The sequence below is a fragment of the Castor canadensis genome, chromosome 4 (genome assembly GCF_047511655.1).
Source record: "Castor canadensis chromosome 4, mCasCan1.hap1v2, whole genome shotgun sequence".
Taxonomy (NCBI): Eukaryota; Metazoa; Chordata; class Mammalia; order Rodentia; family Castoridae; genus Castor; species Castor canadensis.
In genome coordinates, this window is record NC_133389.1 from 56,884,902 (window position 1) to 56,901,921 (window position 17,020).

Here is a 17,020-nt window from a genome sequence, read left to right on the forward strand (position 1 = left end):
AATACATAAAGAATTACCAGTCACTTATACTTTCATAATAAAAATTATAGCTGCCTTTTGCTGTCCTAAGAGCTTTATAAGCCATTATAAACTATGCTGTCACAGTTCTCAAGAGAAGATTTAGACTGAAAAGCAGCACAGTGTAATGCAGGTTGAGTGTCTCCTATTTGAAATCCTTGAGACCAGAAGTGTTTCAGAGTTGGGAACTTTTTGGATATTGGAAAATTTGCATAGACTTTACCAGTTGAACATTCTCAAGCTGAAAATCAGAAATCTGAAGTCTTTAAGTCTTGTTGGCTCATGAATTTGGATTTTTGTATTAGTGGTGTCAGCCTATAGTTGGATTTATGGATTTAAGCCCTAGCATGCCTCATACCTGCTGTGTTACTTAAGCAAATTACATATCCCATCAAGGCCTCAGTTTCCTCATCCATAAAATAGGCGTGATGAAAATAAAAGTATGAACTTCACAGGGTTACTTTAAGAATGAAGTGGGTTGACATGTGTAGAATAGTGTCTGGCCTATGCTAAGTACTAGCTGCTTTCATTCCTGTGATGGACCCAGAGCTGGCATGTGATATAGTCCTTGTCTCTGATCTGACTAGATATTTGATAGGGGAATGAGTAAAAGAGCTCAAGACATAAGACACCTAAGGAAAAAGTCTGGGGCTGAAAAGAACAAGATAGGGTGGCTTGTAGTGCAGAAATTGGTTTACCTGATTCCCTTGCTAATAATTCCCTTAGTTTCAATCATTTTAGAGATCACAGATATGACATAGATGTTTGGCTCTATACCTGTAGACATGAATGGCAGGTTCATGTTTTATGTGCATGCAAATCACAGGTGGAAAGTTCCATGAAATGCAAGCACAGGGTAACCTAAGAGGCAGCACTGCTGGGCGCATGATCACTCTGGGGATGGAAACACTGTAGGACAAGAGCGAGAGAGCCATTTCCCCTTAGAAAGGTCAACACTTCAGAAGTAGTTCATCAGAAATAATTTTAGACTCAGCTCAGAGTGCTTTGACATTTGGACAGTTGTGTAAATGCACCCAGGTCTCTGGATGTGTTTTGTATCCCCAATGCCTCAGCATCCAGGGTGCTCTGTAAGAGTGAACAGTGCCCTGTGCAACCTTTCCAGTGAATGCTGTACTCATAAACATCCTCTTCTACTTCATCCAAATGGATGAGCTAGTGGGAGAATATTTAACATTTTAATCACAGATTCACATTACAGTCTTATACAGAAAATTGATGTGACCAGAGGAAATGTTCAACAGAAGCCAATGTTGAATCATCTGAAGAAAATGCCTCAGAACTGGGTTGTTACATGTCATTATTATAGGAAAGACAGTAATTACTGTCACAGAGATAATTCAGAACCTCTTCCTGTGGAGCAATTCAAAGTGGCCTGCGGTCCCGGGAGGGGTGGGTGTTAAACACACTAGGAAATGAACATTTATCTATCACTATTCTTGTCTTCTTTTTTTTTTTAACTCTTAAGACATTACTTGAGTTATATTTTAGTTGAGGCCAATATTTAGAAATTATAAAAATATAAATATTTAGTATTACTTTAGTACTACCAGACTCTTTTGGAAAATACAATGCACATGGAAGGGATGGATGCATTTACTGTTACCAATTTGCTAGGAATAAGAAAAGAAGGCACGCAGCTTAAAGACATGAGCTAAATATCTATAGTAAAGACAAGTAATTAATAAAGGGAAATCACAGACCTTAGCATTTATAGCTCTACTATAATTTTCTGAAGAGCTACCAATTTTAAATAAATAAAAGACAATAAAGATATGTTGTTACCTAATTTGTAGATGTTTGCATTTACCTAAATGCCTAAGAAATGTATTCTCTTACAATAATCATCAGAGAAAGTAACCTAATAGATGTTCTGAAAATGAATGACCAGACAAGTACTCAAAATAAAAGAAGAAAATTAATTGAGTTCCATATTTTTGTAGGAGGAGGTATGGCTCAAGCAGTAGAATGCCTGCTTTATAAGCACAAAGCCCTGAGTTCAAACTCCAGCCCCACCAAAAAAAAAACAAAAACAAAAAAAAAGCCAACTTTGCACATTTTTGTAGGAAAAGGGTCTTTCTATGATTTTGCCATCAGAATAAAATATAAATGATAAATTTTCATCCTGTCATATAATTTTATAAAACTAAAATTAAAAAGTACAAATACTGGTTTCATTCGCTGTTCAAAACAATAGTGCAACCCTATCAATAAAAATGTAAATGTCCTTACATATAAGATGAAAATTTACTATTATTCTTCCTATTATTAATTATAAGAATATATAAGAATATATTCTTATATTAAATATATATTAAATATATAATTATAAGAATATTATTAATAAGAATATGAGCCACATGAATGCTAGGCAAGTGTTCTACTACTGAGCCCTTTAACTCTAATCAAAACTTTTTAAAGAAATGGACTTTAAACCTCTCTGTAAGCTAATTCTCCTTGAACATCCTTTTCCAGGAGTCATGGTCCTTTGCACCAAGGACTTCTTGAACCCCTTTGACCTGTGCCTTGCTTACAAGCTCTTCTTTGCTTCTATATTAGAAGCTGGATCAGTTTTCCCAATAATGTCTTGGCCAAGTCTTGGGTCTTTTCTATTTGCTGGGCATAAATGTTTATGAGAACTCCCCCTGACTGGGTGTATGATTGATTCACACATCATCCTCATCCATTCCACTCATTCTAGGCCTTTATTGCATGCATCCTTTCTACTGTTCTGTTGCCCAACATAATTGTAAGAAATTTTGGGGAAAAAAACTAGCCAATCTTATGTCACTCTCCCACCAGTAGTGTGTGAGGGCTTGCTGTTTGAAAATATTGCAACTTCTCTATTCCTCTCACCTCAGTGATGTTCATTCTCTACTTCAGAAGGATAAGTAGTGTAGAGATGAAAACCCACAGACAAAGCAAACGAAACAGAGACTCTAAAAAGCAGCATCATAGAGGCAATCTACAATTTCAATTTCAGGAATATTTATCTCTCTGTTTTGTTTTTTTTTTTTTGTGGTACTGGGGTTTGAACTCTGGGCCATATGCTTGCTAGGCAGGTGCTCTACCACTTGAGCCACTCCACCAGTCTATTATTTCTTCTTTTATAGGGGTATTGATTTAAGGTCTGTGAACCTCATAGGACTCTGGGTGATCTCTCTGAACTTTGGGTAAATTTCTGTATGGTACATATTTCTCTCTCACTTTCTCTCTCTCTGGGCAGCCCTGGCATTTGAACTCAGTACTGCTTGCTAAGTAGGTACTCTACCACTTGAGCCACTCCCCCCAGCCCATTTTCCTTTAGCTCTTTCTGCTAGTCTCTTTTGCCTGGGGCAGGCCTTGGACTGCAATTCTGCTACTTCTGCCTCTTTCATAGCTGGTATTATGTGTGCTACCATGCCTGGCTTATTTACTGAGAACAGGTCTTGCTAACTTTTTATGCAGGCTGACCTTGAACCTCGATCCTCCTATTTCTACCTCTACCACACCTAGCCCATGATACACATTTTTCTATGGAGAAAATTTATAGTTTGTAAGAATTTAAAGAGTTTAGGATATACCACACCCCCCCCCCATAACTCCACCGTGACTAGAAATTTAAGCTCTACTTTTTATAAGAAAGCTTTAGGAAGTGGCATGGGCAATGTTGATTCTAAAGTCTTACCTTTTCCACAAAGTACATGATGCCCTCATGGCCACGCTGGCCAGGGGGCTTCCAGCTTAGCACTACATAGCTCCGGGTGGCCTCAGTGACAGAGAGGTCTGTGGGGGGCCCAGGAATGATACCCTCTGAAAAACAATAAGGAAAAATGAGGCATGCACCTTCTAGGTAGCCCTGAATACTTCCTCCTGGAAGAGTTAATTATGGCTCCAAACATAAAGAAGTACTTTGTCTCTAAATTTCTCTTTAAGACATTTTTTTTTTTATTCAGTTAGTCATTCAAGTGCCATTGAGAATTTAGCACAGAGCACTAAGGAACCTGGGACCTTTTTGTATTTGTTTTTGAATTGTTAGTTGAGTGCGTGAAAACAGAAGTGGAACAGCACAGGGCAGTGCTTGCTCATGTGCTGAAGGACAATGAAGAAGGCACACTGGACGAAGTCTAGTGTGTCCTGGGGTGGTGGGGTTGATCTTGTGTCGAGGTCTATCAGATATGGTGGTACAATGGTCCTGGGTGGCTCTACCTCATCATTTAGTCCTGTCTCGTCCTAGGAAGACATACAACATTTCCTAGATGAAGCAGGTACTTATCATTCCTTCACCTATACTGGCACTTCTGGTAGATTCCCCCGACTCTGGTGTGCCTTTCTGTTTTCAGTGGAGTTTGTATTTCTGTTCTTAACTCCATCCTTCAGATACTTACTTTATCTTGACCTTTGGCATCTCTGTATTTCTAGACCCTTTCTTCTTTTCTTCAACTGTAAACCTAACCTCCTTGGGACCACAGTAATACAATTTCAAATATTAATAGAAATATGAACTACTTACAGATAAATCTAATAAAAATGTGCAGGATAAAAATGCATACTGAAAGTACTCAACTGAGATAAATTAAAAAAAATTCAATAAAAGCTGATATGTGCTTTATTCATGAATAAAGGAATGTACATTCACACAAACACTGAAGAATACTCATAGAAGCTTTTAACAGTGAATGGATAAGTGGAATGAACTGATATGTGCCTCAACATGGATAAGTCTCATAATAATTATACTTAGTGAAGGGAACCACATAAGAATGAGTGTGATTACATGTATTTAAAATTGTGGACAATGCAAACTATATTGACAGAAAACAGATCAGCAATGACGTGGAGATGTGGGAGAGATGAGAGAGAGGAATTACAAAGGGACATGATGAAATTTTAGGAGTGATAGATTATTTTCATTATTTTGATCATGGCAATAACGACTTCAGGGCTGTAAACACACATAAAATTTAGCAAATTGTACATTTTACGTATGTGCAGTTTATTATACAATTCTTGTATACCAATAAAGCTTTAAAAATAAAATTTAATTCTCTGAGGCCTGGGGGTGTAGCTCAATGGTAGAGTGCATGCTTACCATGCACAAGGCCCTGAGCTCCATCCCGAGAACCACTCCCCAAATGAGATTCTTTGATAAGTTAATTCATCATCTCTAAATGTTTCAGCATGTACTTTCCAAAGCATCCTAAATAATATACATGGCACCCTCTACAACAAAAGATAAACCACATAGCAAAACATCAGCAATATTATCTGGGGAAACTAGAGTTTTTACCTGTAGGTTCCTCTTCAGTGACAATGATCTGTCCAGTCCAGGGTGCCGAAGGGCGACCTGAACAGAGACAAATTTAAAAATCACAAACATTCGCAAGTGTGGTTTTAACTGTTCTGATAAACTGGCCAGATTAGTCACAAATGGGTTTATTCCCAGTTCACTTAGGCATTTTCCTTATGCATCATTATCAGACGTGTATATGTACTGTGGGGTACATGGCATCTGTCTTCACGGGGCTCACAATCTATCAGAGCTTAGAATCTGCCTGTATTGCTTGAATCAACTTTTTTGGAATTCTACTTCACAAGCTAGGTAAGTAATGTGTGCTCATGTAATGTGCAATGCAGATCTTCTGAACAAGTAGACCTTCTCATCTTTTACTAAGAAATAGCATGTGTTTGGGAGAAACATTTCCAGAACAATTGTAGTCACAACGAAGATTGAAAGAGGAGAGGGAATGCCAATCAGGTGCTAAGGTTCAGTGACAGCAATTTAAATCAGCTCAGATCAAGGGTAAGGAAAATGGAATAGATGGGAACAGAGTTAAAGAAGAAATTCATTCTGCAATCCCATAAACATTAGAAAGAGAATAGGTCAACTCCTGCTTTCAATCAAGGGGCTTTTTACCAGTTTGTACAACAGGAGAAAGGTGGTAAAGAAAATTACTTATTCTCAATTTAAACAAATCTTATTTTGGTGGAATTTTTAAAAAAGGAATAAAGGAAAGTATGAGATGGAATTTGCAAATTTAGGAAGGAGGGAGAGAAGTTGGATGGTTGGTGAAAGAGGACTGGAGAACAATCAAGGAATCTGATTAGACACAGGTACAAAGAAAAGGTGACATTATTTTACTTAGATTTTTGCGATGCCACCGTGCCTAATTAAGATTTTGCCTCCAACGTATATTTGGCAGTGTCTGGAGACATTTTTGTTCATCACAACTGGGAAATGATGTTACTGGTATCAAAGTTGGTAGAGGAAGATATATTGTTAGGCAGCCTACATTCATGACACCTAAACAAAGAATTACTAGCCTAAAATGTCAATAGGGCCAAGGCTGAGATGTCTGGTATAGATAGAAATGTTACTATCCAACAATTCCTATAATGCCATTGCATGGTCCCTATTATTGTGGATGGCATGTGAATTCCCATGAACCCAACGGAGGATATAATTCATGTACTATGATTTTGACATTAAGAGGTTAAACAGATGAAAAGATTATTTTATACTGTTTAATATGGAAATCCAAATTTAGATCTGATATAAATAATGTAAATATGTTTTTCTGAAAATAAAGAGAAAAATCATAGTGTTGATGTACTACTGCTTTAGGAGAGGATTGTGAGGTTAAGAATTTCAATTATATTTTGAATGCACTAATAACATGAATAAAAATGTTCTCCAGGCTATTTGTTTTCAGATTTTATTCCACACATATTGCCTGAAATACAGATTAACAAGGCAAACTTGTTAATATAAAACTTGTTCAAATATAAAACTAAAATAAATTAAGATAAAATAAAGCCCTTAAGAGAATGGATGAGTCAAAAACAACAACAACAACAAAAAACCCCTCACGCTTTTTGTTTTAGGGATTCTCCCTCCCCACCTCCCCTTCTTCAGGATCTTCTGATCAAAAAAGGATTTCTTATTCCTATCTCCCTCTAGTGGAAGGGAGGGGAGTAACCTTGTAATGAAGCCTATTGCAGTTATTTTTTAAAGGTTTAGGAAGATACTGATAAATGAAAAGTGCTTACTTTTAAGTCTAGCTTTCTCAGCTGGATCCAGAGCAGCCACAGGCTCAGAAACTCGAGATGGTAGGCCTATTCCAGTTTTATTCACAGCTCGGACTCGGAATATGTAGGAACGACCTTCTATCAACCCAGTGACTGGAAATCGAGCAAACTTCACAGGTGTGTCGTTACATTGTGACCAGCAATCTGTGCCTACCTCACACCTATGGGAAAGAGTGAGAGTAACAAAAATATGACACAAAGTATGGCTAAACTGATAGCTCCAAAGCACAAACCCACCCAGTGGCTTCATATCTTCCCTGTGTTAATATGTAACTCTGACATGGCTTGCTAGTTATTTAGGCTGCAGACACACAATTCCACTCAAATGCAATGTACCTGAAGCATTGCTTTAAAAAAGTTAAATGATAACTAGCACTGCAGTTTGGAAAATAGCTTACCATATTTTCTTTCTTGATGGTCACTACATCCTGAGAGGTTGGGAGGTTAGGAGGTTATTGTAATATGTTTGTTTATTTAAGAGATGAGATTGAGAGAAGCAGGGGAAAATTAAGTATTTGTAAACTGGTTTTTTAATTGAGTGCTTTTACAGCAGTTGGTACCCAGCAATGGAGGGAGGGGCACTCCTCAGAAAGGAATGCGAGTGTTCATTTCATGCTATTGACCTGATCAATGGAGTTTTGGAGACTCAGTATGTGGTTGAATTATACAGCATTAGATAGGATTAAGCAACTCCTTGTTTTTTACAAGCTAGAACATGGCACTTTTATTTCTATCACTTCCCCAGTGTGGCTCTATGCCAAAAATGTATCAACTTTCAAATGATTTCTTTGGAGGTGGGAGTGTCAGAGGCAGTATAAAGTAATGCGGGGGAGTATCTTCCCTTCCTCTTCAGCACTTTCCATTCTTTGACATGGACAGTGAACATTGTCTTCAACATTACATCAAGTGCTATCAAATGTAGCTTCATCCATTTCACCTAGATCTTTTCCTTTACAGAAGTTCTCAAGCTGCAGTGGGTAGGACTTGGCAGGAACCTGACCGGGCTAGGACCATTCTTTAAGCCACCCATGAATCCAGAGATTCTGCCAGGACTCTCCGTCTTCCCTGTGCAGACACTGCCATGGTGGCCTAGTGATATCAGAACGTTTACTAACCCTCATGTGCGCAGAAAGAAAGGTGGAGAGCAGTTGCTCTAGAAAATTCTACAGCAGATTGGAACAGAAAGCAATGAATCCCAGTTCTGCAGTTTACTACCTGAGTGACCTTAGCTGAACTAGTGTTTCCTCACTGGCATGATCTCTAGGATGGTTATGGGTTAGTGGTAAATATATGAAAAGTGTTTAGAGCAGTGCCATGCATGTAGAAAATGCTTGATAAATATTAGCCACAAGGTAGTTACTTTTATGACTAAGGCAAGAGCAGAGCAAAATTGATTGTCCTTAGCCTTTCACTGATTAAATTTCACGAAAATTTGTCAGACAATAAAACAGAAACTGCAAGTAAGAATCTTTGTAAACCTTCGCAATTTATCATTAGTAAACGAGGCCTCCATATTAGTTCACGTGTATGGTTAAACAGTATATAATTTACTATAAATATTTCTCTGGAGGGTATTGAGATCAATGGGTATACATTGTTATAAGTATAAGGTTTAAAACAGTGACAAGTGACACAGATTATCTGTCCCTCATGGTTTCCACAATAAAAATGACAAGAGAACTGAAGCAACTATTTCAATAGGAACAATGTATTTAGGCCAGCAATCTAAATTTATTGTCTGTATTGCTCAAACTCGCTGGAGAATTAATGTATAAAACCTAATTATTATAAATATCAGAGCCTTTATGTTTTGGAGAATGTAAACAGCAAGGACTCATATAAGTATATATAAAATTTAATACTATGGAATTTTGTCATTATTTCTCATATAATTTGAATAACTTAAAAACACATCTCATGATGCAAATAAGAATTCACTTGTATTCTTAAAGCCAATATTCTTAAATTACTGATATACTAGGAATATGAATATTAAATATATTGGGTATCAGCTATTTCATTTCTAAAGTGGCTTCTATTAGATCTACAAACTCATGACATTCTTGCCAAATTAGTGACTTGTGTTGGTAGTCAAATTCAAAGAATTTATGTTTGGAATTTAGTGAGATAGATATAGATATGAGTGCACGTATTATTTATATATGTGTGTATGTATGTATATATATATATACAGATGCATATATGTATGTATACAGAGAGAGAGAAAGAGACAAAGAGAGGAAGACAATGAGAAATAAGAGAGAAAGAGAGGAGAGGAAAACCAGAACAGAAAGTATTTCACTTAGAAATGATGGGAGAAATCAAGCATGCATCTCTCTGGCCAAAGAAATCTAACTGAAGTTAGGAAACACTAACTTATCAATAAAATATCCCAGGATAGGGCTCCCTCCATCTACAGCTGGCTGCTTCCAAGAGATGATGATATAATCTTTGTTGGCATCCAAGCACACCACATCCAAGGGTGCAGCTGGGGCTCCTTCAATCTCTGCATCAGCATCTGTGGAGACAGAGGGATCCTGTTAACCCTCTCAGTTGTGCTCTGCCAGCTTGGCAGGTATAGGTCATGGTGCATACATTTCTTACTATGCCACCACAGTGGCTATGTCTTTGGCCCCAATATAGCAAGCTTCAAATCTTGTAATTTGTTCACCAACATAACAAGATGTGCTTTATACCTTCAGAAGGAAGAACATTATGTTAGAAAATAGAAAGGGCTCTAAAAAGAACCCATTACCTTTGCCTTACAACCCTTTCTGTTCAAAATGCTCCAAAACAAAATTAATAGAAAGATGTTGGAAATTGTTATCAGACGGGACACTTGTGCCAGAAAGTCTGTTTTTAAAGCTGATTGTGCAATGTTACTAATAAACAATGAAAGACTCCCAACAGGACCAGCAGCCCCTTCTGTCATCTTATGGTGATATACACAAGACATTCTGGTGCATACACAAGAGAATAAGAGCAAGGGATCTTTGCCCATTCTTAGGCTAGACATTACCATTTTAGAGGAGAAACAAAAACATCCACTTCAACCAAATGTGATGGTTAATCTTGACTGTCAACTTGATTGGATTGAGAGATCCCTAGGAGGTTAGTAAAGCAAGCCCATCTCTGGGTGTGTCTGTGAGGGCATCTCTATAAATGATTAGACCATGAGGGCTCCAACCTAATTAATGCCTTAATCTACTGATGGATTCAAAATTCGAATAGACTATTGAGAGGTGGTGGGACTGTGGAAGGTGGGGCCCAGTTAGAGGAAGTAGAGCATTGAGGCTATAATTTTGAAGCGTGTGTCTTGCCCTGGCTCCTTCTTGTCATGGCCCTCTGCTTCCTGGTTGCCAAGAGTTGAAGTGCTCTGCTCTACCAAGCCCTTCCAACATGAGGTACAGCCTCACGACAGGCCTAGAAACATGGAACCAGCCTACCTAGACTGAAACATCTGAAACAGTGAGCCAATATAAATCCTTCCTCATTAAAACTTTTTTTCCCAGGTATGTCACAATGATAAAAAAAACTACCATACCAGAAGGCTCTTAAGAAAAGAACTCTGACAATATCCACATCTGAGCCATATTTATCTGAGTTTAATAAAGTCCAGGATAATGTAAGAAACAGAGGACAGTGACTTTTTATGAAATGGGATACTCTGAGAATATGGTCCCCTTAGGCACTAGTGAATCAGGGCTGCTTTTAAGAGGTGAGAAAGGGAAATCATGATATTCAGTTAGTAACCTTTTGTTTATTTTGCAGTAGTGGGATTTGAACTCAGGGCTTAGACCTTGTGCCACTCTACCAGCCCTATTTTGTGATGGATTTTTTTGAGATAGGGTCTCACAAACTATTTGTCCGGGCTGGCTTTGAAACTCAGTCCTTCTGATCTCTGCCTCCTGAGTACCAAGGATTATAGGCTTGAGCCACCTGTGCCCAGCTCAGTTGGTAACCTTTTAAGTGCGAATGATTAAGACAAGAGGCAGCAGTCCACATTTGCCAGGTTTTCCTGGCAACTGACCAACCCTTTCATGAATAGAGTTAGTAAGAGGACACTTACCCCAGGGAAAGCACTCTTGTTGACTGAATAGTTTTTTCCTATGATCTACACTTCTGTAACACTTATGAGTTCCTAAGACATTTGATACTGTGGCAGGAACATTTTCAGACTTCTGAACTTAATATGTTTGCATTACCTGTGAAGAGCTCAAATTACCTGGATTTTGAACTTTTGTTTCATGTCCCATAAGTCAGCAGAGAAGTGTCTCTAGGCAAATGTCTCTTGAAAATATGCTAAAGGAGAATGTGACTAAGTCATTGTGCCTACAACTGAATACAAAATCCCTGCATGCCACACAAGAAATGGGTATTTTGGTGGGGAGAGATTTCTTCTCCTCCAGGCTTTGAGAACACAGGATGGGGACAGCTGATGGTGAAAGGAGAGCAGTGCTAGAGTGGAGGTGGGGAGAATGACCCTGACATGCCTAAGTAGCACAAGAGGTACTGCTAGAAAGCCACTCAGCCTTCAGGGGGACAGCTAGCCATGTCCTTTTGTCAATGGCCTGTGTCATAACAACCAAAACCTCTGATGGAGCAGTTTAATTCGCCATTGCACTGATGTATGATAGTAGAGACATCCTGTAACACAACCTGGCAGACAGCAGGAGGGAGGAGACATGTTCTGGCATTTTTATAACATTGTTTGAAATATGCCATTCATGGGTGAACTTGACAATCTTTTAAATACTCAGGCATTCCTCCATTCTTTTGTTCATTTCATTCATTCAATACTTTTCTAAGTAGTAAACACGAAAGTTAAAAAATAAGGATTATTCTTTTCATCAAGAAGGTACAACAGAGCGGGGGAAGCGATATACTTGGAATGACAAGAACGCAGCTGTGAGGCGTCGTGGCATATTATTTGGCTCCTAGCGGCTGCCATACAGCAGGGGCCACGGTACCCGTTCAGGCAACATTAATCCTCTTTTGCATCTCTGCCCTTCTCTCTCCCAATTTACAAATAGCCTGATTAAATTAATTGAGTCAGATTATCATCTGACCTCTGGAACAGACTATTAATAACTTTTTTCAAAATGTAATTCTATTGTTTGGCTGTATGATAAAAGTAGTACATGATTACAGTATGTATTTGTTTTCTTTTTTTGCTGATTTATATAATTTATTTTCACTATGTGATAAAACCCTGGCCAAATATGGGCAGCTCTGCAATGTGTTTCTGCAGACATATGGTGCTTTATACACGGATCATGCTGGTGTAGAAGCTATTTTCTAAGCAGCAAAAACACCAGAGCTCCAAAATAAATGCATCAAAGTGGCCTCACGCAACTCAGTGAATACAAAGTTCTAAGATACATAAAATATCATTTAAACCACCTTGGAAGTTTCTTAAATATAAATTTTCATACGATCCAACAATTCTACTGTGGGTATGTACTGAAGAGAAATGAAAATGTAGTCCTATAGGTATGAACATCAGTGCTCACAGCAGCAGCAGCCTTAAACACCAGAGTGGAAACAATTCAGCTGTCTATAAACTGGTGAATGTATACACAAAACAAGGCACATATATATATTAATTACTGTTTAGCAACAAAAAACCAATATGTATTATAACGAGCCTCAAAACATGCGAAGTGAAAGAAGGCAGACACAAAAGGACACAAGTGTACAAAAATGTCCAGAAAGGAAATCGGTAGAAAAAGAAAGCAAATTAGTGGTTGCCAGAGGCTAGATTGGGTATAGTAGTGGGAAATAGACATGAGATTAGGTGCAGTTGTGGGTGATGGCTACACAACTCTGTAAATATACTAAAAAGCATTAAAGTCTACATTTAATGTATGCGAATCATATGATACATAAATTCTACATCAGTAAAAATACTTTTTAAAAATTAAAATGTATCATGTAAGATAATTTTATAAATTGAATCTTTTTCTAAAAGCTAAATTCACAATGATTACTAAAATATTTCTTTCCTTTTTTTCCTTTTCATCTTTTCAATCCTGTCACATCTGACAAATTTTAGAATCTTTCCATTTCCTCAATTTGTGGATTTTAAAAACTGACTTTAATATGAATTTCAAGTTTTGACACCCTTCCGCCCCGCATGTATAGCTAAGTCATGTGAAGTCTAGCCTAAACCTAGCAGTGAGGCACAATTTGAGTGTGCACTGAGAAATACAGAGGAACCCTAGGCCATCCCAGGGATTCCAGAAAAGGCCCATAAAGAAGCACCTGAGTCTTCTTTTAATAGCTATCGATGTTCTCTGCTTCAGATAAGACAACTGAGAGCAAAGGAAAAGACTGCTTATTCAGGGATGTCAGTCAGGTTTATCCATGTGGTTTAGCTAAACAAACTGACGAGTTCCAGAGAGTCAGTTTTCACTGCAAGTTTTGCAGAAGGCAGGCACCTCTCTTCTCCAGCAATATCTGACTTTTCCCATGATGCTTTTGTGGAAGAGATAGGCTGTTACATTTTTTCAGATGTAATAAATACTCATCAGTTGTTGGTCCATGGCAAAATTCAACAATCATTTATTATTGTTCAACACAGATTATTTTATTATTTTTCCTGTTTCCTCTTAGGACTAAAACACCTGAGCATTAACAGGGAACACATGGGCCAACTAGAGATCAGTCATCCTTGGTGAGGGCTGTGTACATGGTTACTGTTCACCAAGCAGAAATGAGGTGAGCAGCTCTGCTTCTCTCCTCCACTTCCTCCCTTTTCCCTCCCCGTGGCCTGGAATGGAAACCTGGGACAGTACCATGAGTGGAATAATGGGATCTGGGGCACTGAATGACCACACTGAGCAGAGACATCTGGAATATCCCCCTCGCTCTAGATTGATGGATATAAGTAAACTTTCAATTGCTTCATTTCAGCAGCTTTGCCCATATCCATCTCTTAATTAAAATTGTGGGTAAGAACTGAGAAGACCTGTATTCTAGACTACTTCTGCTTCTGAGTATTTTGGTAAATTACTGTACTTTGGTGTTTTGTGTGTGTGTGTGGTACTGGAGATTGAACCCAGGGCCTCATTCATGCCAGGCAAATGTTCTACCGCTTGAACTATGCTCCAGCCCTGTTGCTTTTTATTTTGTTTTGGAGAAAGGGTCTTGCTTACCTTTGCCCAGTCTGGCTTCAAACTTATCATCATCCTGCCTCCACCTGCTGAGTATCTGGGATTATAGGCATGCCCACCATACCCAGCTAAATTACTGTACTTTTTTAGTCTCAGCTTCAGTATCTTAAAATTAGGGAGTTGGATAGAATAGGAATCCTAAATTTTTTTGTGCCACAAACCTCTGGAACAAATTGGTAAAGCCTAACAGTCCCTTCTGAGAATAATGCCTTTAAACTTATAAGATAAAAATACAAGACAGTACAGCTTTAATTTGTGGAGATCCTACTTAGAACACCTGGATGGGCTCTAAAGTTTCATCTTGACCAAAATGCCTATGAGTTTATGACTCATTTACTATATGAGAGATAAAAATTAGTCAGTCTACCTGTACTGCTAATATTTTTAATTTTTTGTATATTATGATATTTTTATGTCTCAAACCCTTTCTGGCTGGGGAAGAGACTGCAGCAAGGGCCTAGCAAGAGTAGACCTTTGATATACAAACTAACTGTCCCAGAGCCCTGCCTCCTCTAACAGGCCCTTACAACTCAGGAAGTAACTCCTCTGCCTTAATCTTCCACAGGCCAGATACCCACCTCCCCCATAGTTCAGAGCCCTCCAAAAAATTATTTAAGCTAACCAACCCTGAACTCCTTACCGTGCTCTATCTTGCCTTTCTTACATAAGCGCTAATAAAGGCTGTGGTCCAAGCTGCCCCCTTGGTTCTGTCTCCTGACCAATGGCGGTGTTTCCCCCATGTGGCCCCTCTGAGCCCCCTGGTTCTAGGAACTGTGAATGTAATAAACTTTGTTTTTCTGACTCTCTCCTGTGTCTCTCCTTCTGGCTGCACATGACTGACTATCAATAAAAGAACACATGCTACACCCTGGCTGGCTGAAAGTGTGACAGTCTTCCAAAGGCTGGTATTCTATGGAGAAATGGCATGCTACATGTAAAGACCCAATCCATTCGAGACACTGCTGGAAAAAGAAAGCTTCCTAAAATCGGTAACTATAGTTTGTCTCAAAAATTAAGTTGCATTACTTTGCTTCCTAGTTCATCAAGACGAAAGCCGTAAGGAAGTAAAGAAGAGGTAGATAAAAGCCTGAGTTTGTTCCCTGAAATACATATTAAAGAGTAAGTCCCAAAACAACTTTTCTTTTGTGGCAGCTTCCATAAACTGGGATGGCTTTCCATAGTATTAGAATTTAGCATCTGTACTAATGGCTCATTGAAGATAAGGTGAGTCCTCATATTAGTCACGGGAACAAGTCCAGGAACCAATTACTTTTGGTTTGGTACCTTCAGAAATCACCTTTTATAAGAGGTCTAATTTTGCTGGAATTAATATTCCTAGTCCAATTAACCTGGAAGAATTTTCAAATGGCTCTTCATTATTATGAATGTGATTGGATAGATGGACTTGGCCTTGGTGCTTTAAACAAGGTTGGGTGCTCTGTATTTTTCTGGGTCTTACCTCGAACAAAGACGTAAGCGCTATATTGTTCGTAATATTCTCCCATTCGTACACGGATTGTATAGAGGCCTTCATCTTCTTTGTTGAGATGGGAAAATGTCAGTGTTGCCCGATCTCCACTCCAATGTGGCTGCACCCATTTTGATGGAGAAACAGGTGCCCCTAGAAACAAAAAAAAGTAAGCAAATTTAATTGATTTTCCTCTCTATTACTCCTTTCTTCTTCCCTTCCCTCTAGTCTTCTCCCTCTCTGTTTTTTCCTCCTTTTCTATTTTTATTTTTTTTAGTATTACAAGGTGTGAGCCACCAGCGCCCAGCCTTCTGAGTCTTTTTTTTTTCTTTTATTATTCATATGTGCATACAAAGCTTTTTCCTCCTTTTCTAAATGGAAAGTTAGAGGAAGTCTCTAGAGCTTTAAGCCATTCTATCATGTTTATATTAGCAAAAAAATATTGCTATTTTTACAAAAGTGAGTGGCCCCAGGCCCAGTGCAAAATTAAATTAATTGCACAGCCCTTTGCTCAAAAAGCAGAGGAAAAAGACAATAAGTTGTAAGTCTTTTAATTTTAAAATATTTTATTATAAGACATAGTAGGGTCATATGAATTGCAAAAATATAATATTTTGGTGCATATAATTTTATGTGTAATAAATAATACTAAGCTGATATCCTGATTAAAAAGTGAGTTCTGGTTCACTTTCCAGCAAATTTATTTATTAGGTCATCAAAACTTACACTTTGAGCAGCTTCATTTTAAATCAATGTACTCAAAGGCAATCGAGGTTAGTCACTTTGCAAATGCAAGCTCACAGATGAATTTTGATAACTTTTTATTTAGAGAAGACTCTTCTACTATAACTGTTACTGAGGTTGTTAAGAGTGTTACACAACCTGTGACTACATTGGGTTAACTTCCTAATAAATTATTTAAAATATAAATTTTAGTACTCTCAAACTGATGAAACTTGAGGGATGGTTTTTTTAAAAAGATTTAAGGGTGTGCAAACCATTGTCATGTAAGTCTGAATTTAATTTTAAATATGAGTTTACATGAGTACAGTCAAGTACTTCCTCTGGTATGTCCTCTAATTTTTTTTCTTTTTGGCAGTACTGGTGGTTTGAACCCAGGGTTTCACACTTGCCAGGCAGGTACTCTATGGCTTGAGCCACATCTCAAGTCTATTTTTGCTCTGGTTATTCTTGGAGATAGGGTGTTAGTTTTTCCCCCCAGGCCAGCCTGTACCACAGTCCTCTTATTTTAATGCTTCCTGCCATTGCTGGG

General features: G+C 38.1%; 1 protein-coding gene across 3 annotated transcripts in view; it reads right to left on the minus strand.

Annotated features, from left to right (window-relative positions):
- Myom1 (myomesin 1) overlaps nt 1–17,020 on the minus strand; it is a 128,150-nt gene that overhangs the window by 69,732 nt on the left and 41,398 nt on the right. For all 3 annotated transcript variants that reach the window (XM_074070230.1, XM_074070232.1, XM_074070231.1), the window contains 5 exons: nt 15,739–15,900; nt 9,481–9,622; nt 7,066–7,265; nt 5,306–5,362; nt 3,704–3,828 (listed from right to left, as the gene is read on the minus strand). In XM_074070230.1, the coding sequence (XP_073926331.1) occupies nt 3,704–3,828; nt 5,306–5,362; nt 7,066–7,265; nt 9,481–9,622; nt 15,739–15,900 (686 nt within the window). The remainder of the gene's footprint in view (nt 1–3,703; nt 3,829–5,305; nt 5,363–7,065; nt 7,266–9,480; nt 9,623–15,738; nt 15,901–17,020) is intronic.